Here is a 13,835-nt window from a genome sequence, read left to right as displayed (position 1 = left end):
GTGGTTTAGCTTTGTTTTGTTCTTAGTAAATGTCTTGGTTCTGTATCTGTGTGCGGTAGTATTTGTTCACCTTGTGTATTTGGGTTTGCCGTTATTTCAACCATTTGCTCATTGTTTTACCGTAATCTTTTTATTATTTTTTTTCTCCTAATGCTTCAAGTGTGTGTTACGTTTCTTTTGAACGTTCCTTCTTTCACCAGGTCAAGGGCTGCACGATGGGGACGAGATTTGCCCCCAGTTATGTAAATCTTTTCATGGGGGCATTTGAGTCTCTCTTCATCATGCAGTCAGACCTGGCACTGGGCAAAATAGCCCTTTACCTATGCTTCATAGATGATCTGTTCATTATCTGGACCGGCACAGAGAAGGGAGCTCTTTAATTCATCTGCCATCTAAATTTGAATACTGCTGCCTCCACTTTACAGCTAGTACCTCCACTACGTCCATCCAGTTCCTGGACCTGTTGGTACATGTTGACATATTGGGCCGGTTTTTCACCACCACACATTTTAAAGAAGTAAATGTGAACAGTTACCTTAGCTTCACCAGTGGTCATCTACCCAAGTGGATTCAGTATGGGCCTGCATACAAACGATGCATGCTAAGTTGAACAAGCATCGACAGAATATCCGAAATGGCTTTCTCCTGCACAGCCTTTCTAAACATTTTTTAACTGTGCATCAAAAAAATCCCAAAACTTTGAATCTAACGATTATTGACCACATACCTGATGCCGTGGCTGATCGCCTCAACAGTCTAATCAATAGAGAAAGCTTTTGGATATTCAAGCTTGGTACGCTTGCCCCTGAAAGTCTGAATTTAACAATTGATAAAGTGACCAGATAACCCTATTTGTCTTTTCTTATCATCTATCCGTTTCATCTATGGCTATGTGCTTTTGGTCTTTTTATATAGTCTACTAACCTGGTAACATTTTATTTGTTTAGTTTACTGCTTTTAGCATATTTTATATATTTAAAACATGGTAATTTAATTTTTTTTTTTATCTTACTTTTTTCTCCTTTTTGATTATAATTTATGATGTCATCTTAACATGTGACTATGATCATATCGTGACTGTTTTGACTGTTGTGAATGGCTGCTTCCCGTTTAAATACCCCATCCCTTTTGTCATTAATAAACATCCACCTGATGAAGACGGATGTGTGAAACATGTTGTGGTTTCACCCCATCTCTCGCCTGTGTCTCTTTCCTGCGCTCCTCAGACCGTTTATCGTTGTCTCATTACTTAGAGTAATTCTGTCTGTTTAGGATTTAGGATTCTGTATCCTTTGCCGTTGTGATTGTATCCTACAAAGATTCTTTCTGTGGCTCTGCTTTGACGTTTGGAGTGCTTGGTTTTTCACCATGCCGTAGTGCTTATGGGGACTTCTCCACCATTTTTGAAAAGAGTCGCTTCTGTAGATAAATGGCTGTTAGTGCAGCTTCACCCCAATATTTTTCAAGTAGATTGGAATCTGTTAGCATTTATCTAATCATGTCAGCCAAGGTTCTTCTCTTTCTCTCTGCCACACCATTCTGTTCAAGGTGTGTATGGGACTGTTATTTCATGTTGTGTCATACATAGTCTTTATTTGATGTCCTTTGTATTCACCGCCATTACTTTGAATAGTAATTGGCTTTCTCTGAAACTTGTTACCTCACATTATCTTCTAGTTTACTGAAAACATTGCTCTTATTCTTTATTAGATAGGGGACTGTGTATTGTGAATAGTCATCTTTGAAAATCACCATATAACTGTTACCTCCAGGTGTACTCACTTTCATGGGGCTCTTGTCCGCCTATGTTTAGGAGTTGCCCTTGTAGGTTTGGATTTGATGCAACGTTCACATCTCATGGTGGTCGGACAAGTGGGCATTATTAGATCCTTTCTGTTCAGCAGTTTCTTTATACTTTCTTGATGCACACCTATGGCACATGTGTACACAGGTTCATCTGTGCCTTCGCTGTGTTGAGATGATACCAATGCTCAGTCACTTTAGCATTGGTTATTACCTTGTTACGATCCAGGATAATGCATTCGCCATCTTTGAATGTTACAGCGAGTCCTTTAGCTGTCATGCATTTTACAGATAGCAGTCCTCCTCCTATGCCAGGAACGTACAAAGCACCCTTTACTGGTATGGCTACGTTTTGCCTATTTTCATCAGGACAGACTAGGATTCCATGTCCTATTCCTTCTGCATTTATTGTTTCCCTGTTGCTTGAGCCAAGTTCTGTAAAGAAACTTGTATCACTAATGATGTGACTTGTAGCTCCTGAGTTAATCATTTGTCACTGTACCATTCCCATGGTCTGCACATGGCTCAGAGACTGTGCTTTCAGCTTTTGTTTAGTCCCTTTCAGAACAAACTTGTGGTGCTCTGCTTTCCATGTTGTACAATCTTTCTTTAAGTGTCCATGTTTCTATCTGAAAGACGTTCTTGTCTCTGTACTGTAGGGTCTTTTATTTATGACCTTTTCACTGTCATTCTCTGAAGACTCCTGCACAAGTTCCTTTCTTCTCTGATATTCATCCATTAGTCTGTTCTTAAACTCTAGTGTCACGTCTACCTCAGGTCTCCATTAATTAGGGCAGTGTATGAATTTGGAAAATGACATAACATCTTGGCTGCTACATGGCTGTCGTGAATAGCTTCACCGGCTGACCTTGGCTTTGCAGTCACTTCCAGCATTGCATTTATAAGCTCTTGCATGTCCATATCTTTGCTTTTTATACAGTTTCCTTAGCAGAAATAGTTTGCGGTTTAAGCTGAATCTTTCATGCATCCTTTTCAGGGCCTCCATTATTCCTTTCACCTCCACATCTCCTGTGGATTAGCTGGTCATCCTCCACTAGCAAGCTGATAGTAGCCTTTGCTTGTCTGTTTTCCTTCCACCATTTCTGATCATTACCCTGTGGTCTTTCTGTAGTCATCACCTCCCACAAGTCATCTTTGGAGAATAACATCTCCACTTTAAACTTCCATAGTTGGTAGTTATCATTGTTCAGTTTGGCCACTGTAAATTTCAACTCTGAACTGCCAGCCATTTTCCCTTGGGTACCTTAATTGGTGATTGAAGAGCTGAACCTTTCTGAAAAATCATTGTATTCACCAAGTCCTGCTGTCTTCTACGTCTGGGCCCCAGCCTGATGCAGATTGTTCACCTTCAGTAGAAGTAACAGCAATCAGACATTTGTGGGACAAACCTGAGTTTCCTTGTGACATACAGGAATTATACAAATCATCAACGGAGAGAAAAAAAAGAGTCTTATCCTAAGATGGCTGCTATACTAGAGAGTGACAGTTCAAACAAGAGAAACCGTTAGATACATTACATGTTAAGCATCCACAGATACAGCAGCGCCATCTTCTGACATTGCAATGCAACTCCTCCAACATGTAATGAGTCTGTAGCTTGTTGCATGTATTTCAACTCAAGCAAGGTATAGTCGCTGGGGAGGAAACAGTGTACTAATAGTGTCAGCCTCCCTGTAACAGCAGGCTATCCCATTGTTTACGTATCCCCAATGAAAGTTAATGGGGTATACGGTGAGTACCAAGTATCAACGTTTCTCTTCATGTAATCGCAGAAAGACTTGATTTTGAGCCCAGAGCTCTATTAGGAGCACATAATCACGCCCAGGACTCATTGCTATTGAGAACTTTATTCTGCATCCTGACAACAAACCCACATCTACAGGCAATGTAATAAAAACTATATTCAGGAGAACAAGGCGTCCTGGAAGTGATGATTTACCCCACAGAGCCCTGATTTCAACAACATAGTCTGTCTGGGATTACTTGAAGATTCAGAAGGATTTGTACAAGCCTACATCTACAGAATACCTGTGGTTAGGTCTCTGAGATGTTGGGGACAACCACTCTGCTGAGTTCCTTCAATAACTGTGTACAAGTGTACCTAGAAGAATTGACGCTTTGTTGCTGTTATGAAGGAAGGAGGTTAGACCAAATTGGTTTGGTTTAAAACTTAATTTGCTCATTCACTTTGCATTTTGCTAATTGATAAAAATAAACTATTTACCTTTCAATTATTGAAAGCATTGTTTGCAGTATTTTTCCCCACATCTGCCTAAAACTTTTTCGCAGGGGTGAGTGTGTGTTTGGATGCCCACATCTTCATATACTTATTTCCTCAATGGCTTGTCACAGAAAGATGGCCATTAAAGCAGAAACGTCAGGGTCTGAAACCACCACTAATATGCAATGGCAGTAGTGTAGTACCAGCCCTTGTTCTCTGCATCTTACTGTGGCATGATTGGGCTGATGGGCCATAAGTTGGTACGAGCTGGCGATGATCTCATGTAGAAACCTTTCTCCCTCGCTCACGCAATGTACACAGAGTGTGTAGATCGCAGGAAAGGACAAGAATCTGTAAGTTGCAGGACATAGTTGGTTCCATCTTTCATCTATGGGAAGTTAGGATCATCCATATTATGAAACCGACCGGCCAGTCGGAGAAAGAACTTAACTTGGATATATCTGAGAATGAAGTTCTTCCCTGGTGGTACATCACAAAATTTTGTAAAAATGCCAATATTACTAATACAATACAGGATACTGCTGCCTTGTGGGAATATACTTGAACTACAGTTAGTACAGTACAATTATTGACTTGCTGTGACCCTTCAAAACCTAACATTATTTGATATGTACTGTATAGATACAGTGGGGAAAATAAGTATTTGATACACTACCAATTTTGCAAGAGAGGTCTGTAATTTTTATCATAGGTACACTTAACCTGTGAGAGACGGGGTCTAAAAATTAAAAAAACAGAAAATCATTGTATGATTTTTACATAATTATTTTGCATTTTATTGCACGAAATAAGTATTTGATCAAACCAGCAAGAATTCTGTCTCCCACAGACCTGTTAGTTTTTCTTTAAGAAGCCCTCCTACTCTGCACTCATTACCTGTATTAATTTCACCTGTTTCAACTTGTTACCTGTATAAAAGACACTTCTTCACACAATCAATCACACTCCAACCTCTCCACCATGGCCAAGACCAAAGAGCTGTCTAAGGACACCAGGGACAAAATTGTAGACCTGAACAAGCCTGGGATGGTCTATAAGACAATAAGCAAGGAGCTTGGTGAGAAGGCCTCAACTGTAGGCACAATTATTAAAAAATGGAAGAAATACAAGATAACTGTCAATCTTCCTTGGTGTCGGGTTCCATGCAAGATTTCGCCTCGTGGGGTAAGGATGATTCTGAGAAAGGTCAGAAATCAGCCCAGAACTACACGGGAGGACCTGGGCAATGACCTGAAGAGAGCTGGGACCACAGTCTCAAACATTACCGTTAGTAACACACTACGCCGTCATGGATTAAAATCCTGTAGGGCACGCAAGGTCCACCTGTTCATGCCATCACATGTCTAGGTCTGTTTGAAGTTCGCCAATCTGGATGATCCGTTAGAGGCTTGGGAAAGGGTCACGTGGTCAGATGAGACCAAAATAGAACTTTTTGGTATCCTTTCCACGCTCCGTATGTGGAGGAAGATGGATGAGTACAACCCCAAGAACACCGTCCCAACTGTGAAGCATGGTGAGGGAAACATACTTTAGGGGTGCTTTTCTGCAAAGGGGACAGGACGACTGCACCGTATTGATGGAAGGATGGATGAGGTCATTGACGGCATTAGCACCCGGGCAAGTGCCAGGGCCCTGAGCAAGCGAGGGGGCCCACTCGCCAGAGGGGACACCGGTGCCTGTGTGATTGCCGGTGCGCACGAGTTGGCCCCACACTTGCTCAGTGCCCTGGCCTTTGCGACACTTACCTGTCCCTGTTCCATCGCTACGGGATCTTCCGCATCTCCTGACTGTGAGTGCGCGATGAAGTCACGTCTATGCATCCTCTGCCTGAACAGTGACAGTGCAGAGAGCTGGAAGACTGCGACACTGAGGAGTTCAGAGCAAACCAGCAGCCAGCGGGGAGAGGTGAGGACTTCATTTTTTTTTATGTTTGAAGCAAAATATGGGGATCATTATATATGGATCTTTATATTGGCCCATAATACACTGGAGCATCATATATGGGGTCCATTCAGGGGTGGATTAAGGGTAGCCAGGGCCCCGGGCTGTTCAGACACTGTTCCACCCCCCCCTGTCATGTGACGGGGGTCATGTGACGGGGGTCATGATATACCCGAACCAGATTATTCCAGAAAAATGGCCGGGCCCTACTCTACTGTAACCTATTAAATATTTGGTAGAATCTGCAATACAATTTAGGTATATTTTGACCAATAATATCACATACAAGGAACAAATACCACCGCAACATGACCAGACCACAAATTACAACCACAGTGATCGAATAATATCACATACAAGGAACAAATACCATCGCACCATGTCAAGACCACATATTACCACCACTTGGTGACCAAATATCACATACAAGGGACAAATACCACAACACCATTTCCAGACCACATATTACCACCACATAGTGACTGAATACTACAATACTGATCAGTAAAAAACAACAACACAATACTATCACCATAAGTGCCAGTATTCACAGGAGATCTGTACTTAGTATGCAGTGTCTGTGTAGAGGTAATACAGAGATCACTGGTGGTATTATACACAGGAGCTCTGTAGATAATGTATAGGTAATACAGTGATCACTGGTGACATTGTACACAGGACCTCTGTATATAGTATACAATGTATAGTGTCAGTGTATAGGTAACACTGACTCACCAGTGACGTCTCTAGGTGAAGTCCTTCATCTTTCATCCAGCACAGACCGCCATCATTTCTTCCAGCCAGGACTCGTTTCTGCAGGAAATAACACAGTTATCTCGAGCTCCGCTTGTAGAACATATTACTTAATTTTTCACAACTTCTACATTACACCACATGAAGAAAAAAAGGCGATATAGTGTCACTCTGCACAGTAACAGGACCGACCCCCATTTAAAACAGTATACTCAAAAAATAAAATAAATACATCACTGCAGTAATAATATCCCTTAATTAGCCCCTATGGTAATAATATTCCACATCCTGGCCCCGTGTGTCTCATTCCTGGCTCCAGCCATATGTTCTCGCATCCTGCCCTCATGAGTATCCATTCTACCCCATATGATCTCCACATCCTGCCCCATATGTCTCCATCGTATCCATCCTGCCCCATGATCCAATCCTGCCCCATGTCTTTCATTCTGCCATGTGTCTCCAATCATGCCCCGTGTCTACATTCTGCCCATGCCTCCAGTCCTGCCCATGCCTCCAGTCCTGCCCCCAGTGTGTCCAGCAATCTGCCCCAGTATGTCCAGCATATTGCCCCAGTGTCCAGCAATCTGCCCCAGTGTCTCCAGCATATTGCCCCCAGTGTGTCCAGCATTGCCCCCAGACAGTGTGTCCAGCAATCTGCCCCAGTGTGTCCAGCATTGCCCCCAGACAGTGTGTCCAGCAATCTGCCCCAGTGTGTCCAGCAATCTGCCCCAGTGTGTCCAGCATATTACCCCCAGTGTGACCAGCAATCTGCCCCAGTATGTCCAGCATAGAGCCCCAGTGTGTCCAGCATATTGCCTCCAGACAGTGTGTCCAGCAATCTGCCCCAGTGCGTCCAGCATTGCCCCCAGACAGTGTCCAGAATATTACCAACCGTGTGTCCAGCAATCTTCCCCAGTGTCTCCAGCATTGCCCCAGTGTCTCCAGCAATCTGCCCCAGTGTCTCCAGCCATCTGCCCCAGTGTCTCCAGCCATCTGCTCCAGTGTCTCCAGCCATCTGCCCCAGTGTCCTCCAGCCATCTGCCCCAGTGTCCTCCAGCCATCTGCCCCAGTGTCCTCCAGCCATCTGCCCCAGTGTCCTCCAGCCATCTGCCCCAGTGTCCTCCAGCCATCTGCCCCAGTGTCCTCCAGCCATCTGCCCCAGTGTCCTCCAGCCATCTGCCCCAGTGTCCTCCAGCCATCTGCCCCAGTGTCCTCCAGCCATCTGCCCCAGTGTCCTCCAGCATTGCCCTCAGTGTGTCCACCATTATAAAAAAAAAACAAAAAAAAAAAACAAGCAGTCTCCTCACCTGTCCGCGCTCCAGGCGGCGAGCTCCCTGCAGCAGAGCACACTCGCCGGCGACTGACAATGACGTCAGACGCCGGCGACGTGTGCGCCTGCGGCCGACATCAGCCGCCAGCCTCCAATTGGCTGGCGGCTGTTGTTAACTATTGACGTGCGGGAGCGCGCCCGCACGTCAATAGGAAACCGCCGCAGCGCCGCCCGGAAGGGGCCCGGTGAGCAGATGAGAAGGGGCCTCTCTCTGCCCACCGGGTACGGCGGGGGGGGCACATAAATGCCGGCGGCGGCCGCCGGCATTCACAGATGATTATCAGAGGGTCAATCTGTGCGGTAGCCCAGGGCCCCCCCAGACCACTGGGCCCTGGGCTACCGCCCATATTGACCCTCTGATAATCCGCCCCTGGGTCCATTATATATGGAGCATCATATGGGGACCATTATATATGGAGCATTATATGGGGCTTAACATATACTGTATGGAACATTATATGGGACCCATTATGTATAGAGCAATATTTGGTAGCATTATACAGCATGGGCCATTAAATAGGGCTCATTATACTGTTTGGAGCATTATATGGGACCAGGGCCGGCTCCAGGTTTTTGAGGGCCCCGGGCGAAAGAGTCTCAGTGGGCCCCCCCCCCCTTTAATACATACCACGATTCATGATCGCATATAAACACAGCCATGTAGTATATAACACAGCCCACGTAGTACATAGCACAGCCACGTAGCATATAACACAGCCATGTAGTATATAACAGCCCACGTAGCATATAGCACAGCCACATAGTATATAACACGGCCAACGTAGTTTATAGAACAGCCATCTAGTATATAGGACAGCCCACGTAGTATTTAACACGGCCCACATAGTATATAGAACAGCCATGTAGTATATAGAGACACTTGCCCCATAGAGTGCTGCACAAACGTTATGGCCCCATAGATGCTCCATACAGACACTTGCCCCATATAGTGCTGCACAAACGTTATGGCCCCATACAGACACTTGCCCCATATAATGCTGCACAAACGTAATGGCCCCATACAGACACTTGCCCCATATAGTGCTGCACAAACGTAATGGCCCCATGCAGACACTTGCCCCATATAGTGCTGCACAAACGTTATGGCCCCATAAGATGCTCTATACAGGCACTTGCCCCATTATAGTGCTGCACAAACGTTATGGCTCCATAAGATTCTCCATACAGACACTTGCCCCATTTGCGGTTGCTGCAATAAAAATAAAAAACAAATCACATACTCACCTCTGTGTCGCTAAGGCTTTCACTTTCAATATTCACCTGACTTCGTTCCGGCGCCGCTCCATCTCATTCGTCTTCTGCACTGATGTTCAGGCAGAGGGAGCGCACTAACTACGTCATCGCGCCCTCTGACCTGAGCGTCACTGCTGAAGATGGAGCAGCGCCGGAACACGGAGGTGAATATCGCGCAGCGCTGCGCTCCCCTCCCCATTATACTCACCTGCTCCTGGTGCAGTCCCTGCACGTCTGTTCCTTGGCGCTGCAGCTTCTTCCTGTGGGGCAAGTGTCTGTATGGAGCATCTTATGCGGCCATAAGTAATGTTTGTGCAGCATTATATGGGACAAATATCTTTATGGAGCATCTTATGGGGCCATAATCAACATTTGTGTAGCACTATATTGGGCAAATGTGTCTATGGAGCATCTTATGGGGCCATTATTAACCTTTCTGAAGGATTATATGGGGCTCCTGATTCAATATGGATATTCAAAAACACTTAACCTAATGATGTCTCAATTAATTTTACTTTTATTGGTATCTATTTTTACTTTTGACACTTACCGGTAGCTGCTGCATTTCCCACCCTAGGCTTATACTCGAGTCATTAAGATTTCCCAGTTTTTTGTGGCAAAATTAGGGGGGTCGGCTTATACTCGGGTCGGCTTATACTCGAGTATATACGGTACAAACAAAGGTCTCTGTGCCAGATATTACGTTCTGTTTTTCTATTGCATCAAATACTTATTTCATGCAAAAAAATGATAATTATGTAAAAATCATACAATGTGAGTTTCTGTTTTTTACTTTTAGACCCTGTCTCTCACAGGTGAAGTGTACCTACAATAAAAATTACAGACCTCTCCATTCTCTGCAGATGGGAAAACTTGCAAAATTGGCCGTGTATCAAATACTCATTCCCCCACTGTATAATCAAGAAAGTGAAGAATTAATGCTGGCTAAGTGAAAACCAGTATAATTGTGAATCTATGATTGGAGATCCTGCCATCTGTAAAGACTACAACCTGCTAGTTCTGCTCTTGAATCCTCCGAGTTGTGATGTGACCGTATCTGCTTCCCCTCCTAGTGATCAATATACAGAAGCCACCTGTTTTTCCCCCTCGAAAATAATTACTTCATTTATTTCCTACTTTTCAGCTACATGGACCTGCCTCTCTTTGAATTATTCACAGAAGCTGATGTTTGGGTGCTGGTGGCTTTCACCAATAATCTGTGTTGGTCTGGTGCTGCTTTTTCCTTTTACATTATTTGCTCTTTTACTTTGGGACACAATATTGATTTTTTTTTTTAAATGCTGATCTCTGGTTTATTTCTTGTGATTTTCAGAGCACAGGCTATAGCTATTGGACAGGCCCTTGTTGATGGCAGATGGCTGGACTGTGTCACCCACCATGATCAGCTTTTCCGGGATGAATATGCCTTGTACCGGCCTTTACAGGTAGCGATTTACAACCACGCCAACATCTAATGGCAATTATAGCAACACTACCTGCCAACGTTATCAGGCAGTCACAAAATACCCATATATCTAGCATTAGACAATAAGAGGGAAGATGTTCACAGTATTGGTGGCCTTTCTGGGCCATGATGGGGGTCTTACTCTCCGCACCCCCACTGATCCGCTCGTCCTATTTACCCATTCTGACTACACAGTTGTGGCTTTGCTGGGTTTCATTGATGTGAATGGCACTGAAATGATGTGCTGTGCAGGTTGGGTTGGGGTGTTTGCAGCAGCTTACAGGAGTATTCACCCTTTTGGCTTTTTACCTATTTTGTTGTTACATGACAAAAATATTTAAACACAGGTTGTAATCCGATTTGTGTGTGATGCATCAGCACTAAATAGTCTCAGTTGGTGATGTGAGAAGAATATAGGCATTAATTACATTTATGGCCTCAATAAAAAATTGGCATGTGCATATGTATTCACCCCTTCTGCTATGAAGACCCTAAAATATTTTGCTGCAAGCAATTCCCTTCATAATTCCCAAGCTTAGTGAAAGGAAGTCCCCCTGTGCGTAATCTAGGTGTCACATGTCTGTCAGTATATTCACACCTGTCTGAAAGGCCACAGAGGCTACAACACCATTAAACACGCCAGTGATATATGCAGCAATATAGAATGTTCATCAGAAGAATGGCACCGCACAGAAGACTCAGTAACCTGGGCTGGAAGCATGACCTCACAGTACAGGAAAAGGTACTCCTGTATATAATGTGCACTAAGGAACTTGGAGTAATCACCAAGGAAAGGGATTGTTAGAAAACAGAAGTGTTTATGGGTACAAAGAACATAGATCTAAAAACATAGATCCCAAAGGCTGAAATGCAGGGTACGATGGACAGACGAGCAACACCAAAAAGTACAAATGGTCTAAAGACACAACTTCAGCCGACACGGAGACCTACAGCATTTCACACAGTGATGTGGAGAGCTGGACATGTACACGCTGCGGAGTGCTCACATAGCACCATTACAGGGCCATAACATAGTGCAATATAGAGCAAAGGCAAGAAGCCCACCTCAGCACTGTTCCTCTCAGTATGAAGCACTGTGATCTGACTGCCTTATTATATATGGTCCTTGTCCTGCACTGCGCAGGGATTACCTGTACCTATTGTGCATGGGGACCATATAGACATCTACTCCCTCATCTAGCTTCTTCATGCACAGGTCATTCAGCGTTCCATTACAAACTAAGGCAATTCACTTTTTTTTTTCTTGTGAATGTATCAGAAGCGTTTGTCTATTTATTGGGGGGTGAATAGTTATGCACACTAAAGTTTTCATTTTTTTTTTCCTATTTGTTTGCTTCACAATAAAAAAAATAAGACACAAATGTTCACAGTTGTAGGCATGTTCTATTAACTGATGCAAACCGGAAAAAAAGTGAAATACCAGGTTGAGAGGTAAGAAAACCAAACAAATGTGCCAAAGGGTGTGAATACTTTGACAGGCCACTGTAGCTGTTTGGGGGCAGAGAGTTGGATCCCCACTGACCAGATACTGTTGGCTCTTCCTAAGGATAGGTCATCACTGGAGAACCTTTTCTTGGCTTCTTGTAACAGTGGAGATATGTTGGTGTCGCACCGATCAGCTGAGGTGAATCTGTCCTGGGATCTTCCCTTGTGGAAGGCTTTTACGTGACTGTTTAATTTCTGGCTTCAGAGAATGTACTGTCCTTTCAGAGCACGGAGTTTTCAGAGACCCCATCACCTGACAGCGATTCAGTGAACTCCGTGGAAGGACATTCTGAACCATCTTGGTTTAAAGACATTAAATTTGATGACAGCGACACAGAACAAATCGTGGATGAAGGGGAAGACAACTTAACCAGTAAGATAAAAAGAAATCCATAAACTTCCATGTGGAAGATGTAAAAGGGCTGATCCAGCATGTTTCGCATCAGGGGGTTAGAGGCGCTATTGACGTTGCGTCATTGGCCATGTGACAGGTCTGATATGCAGTCCCTGGGAACTGTGCCCCAGACCTGTCGTCACCTGGCAGATGGTCATTGATGCAATGTCAGCAGATCCGCTCACCTTCCAGATAAACCCCCTATGGGAATGCCCAGCTCTGACATGGCCCATTAGTCTGAGGGGTCTTTGATGTGTGTAGTGCCAGAATCTGAGTGTGCGCTGCTGATACTGACGCGCACACCCCACTGTCTGCAGACCTTTCCCATTAGTTCCCACTTCATGCATCATGACTGCACGAGAGCATGCGAATGTCAGTGTGATGCCTGAATGCTGCAACTAATCACGGCCACATCCAAGGCGTTGTCTTTCACATGCCCTCTTGTGTGTGATGTGGTGGTCTTGTCCCCTGCTCCATAACCAGAGATCTGCTGCTTCCGCTAGTTCTGGCTTTTAATTACTAGCCGTTTCTCTGATTTTGCTTTGCAGCCTCTAGTAGTAGAAGCTTCATGTTTGGAAATCTAGATTCTCCACTATGAAGTCCCCAAGTGTCCATCCTGAGGTCCACCTAATGTATTCAGCTCTTCTCCTCTCCTTTATTCTTGTAGTTCCCCCATGTTTAAACCTGAATTGTTGGTTGCATTTAAGGACTGACCTTGGGGACCTCCACTTACTAAATGTAGTTTTTCCCCTCCACCCTGATTACCCCTTGTTTTCCCTCCTTTCCCTTTGCTTTCCTCCCCTTGCTTTATCGTGCAAAGACTCTGCAAGTCCTAGTAAGCGTACGTCAGTCAGCAGCTTCCAGTCTGCTATGGACAGTGACTCTGCAGCTTCCATCAGCCTCAATGTGGAGATGGACAACGTCAACTTCCACATCAAGAAGCACTCCAAGTACCCCCATGTGCCCCCTCACCCTGCTGACCAGAAAGGTATTAAGCCGCTCAGATGGCCTCTGCCACCATCTTCTTAACACTTTTATGCCTAGAATTGTGCCTTCTATCCATTGGTAGGATGAAAATGCTTAACCTCTTAATGACCAGGCCTGAACTATTGGCCAGTTTTCCAAT

At 44.5% G+C, this 13,835-nt stretch overlaps 1 protein-coding gene across 2 annotated transcripts in view; it reads left to right on the top strand.

Annotated features, from left to right (window-relative positions):
* PIKFYVE (phosphoinositide kinase, FYVE-type zinc finger containing) overlaps positions 1-13,835 on the top strand; it is a 610,036-nt gene that overhangs the window by 194,958 nt on the left and 401,243 nt on the right. Inside the window, exons 10-12 of one of the 2 annotated variants that reach the window (XM_069733753.1) lie at positions 10,678-10,789; positions 12,541-12,688; positions 13,530-13,697. In XM_069733753.1, the coding sequence (XP_069589854.1) occupies positions 10,678-10,789; positions 12,541-12,688; positions 13,530-13,697 (428 nt within the window). The remainder of the gene's footprint in view (positions 1-10,677; positions 10,790-12,540; positions 12,689-13,529; positions 13,698-13,835) is intronic. The other variant, XM_069733755.1, reaches the window with a different exon arrangement.

Source organism: Ranitomeya imitator, chromosome 7, assembly GCF_032444005.1.
Source record: "Ranitomeya imitator isolate aRanImi1 chromosome 7, aRanImi1.pri, whole genome shotgun sequence".
Lineage (NCBI taxonomy): Eukaryota > Metazoa > Chordata > Amphibia > Anura > Dendrobatidae > Ranitomeya > Ranitomeya imitator.
Note: the sequence above shows the minus strand (reverse complement) of the source record. Positions and strands in the feature narration are given on the sequence as shown.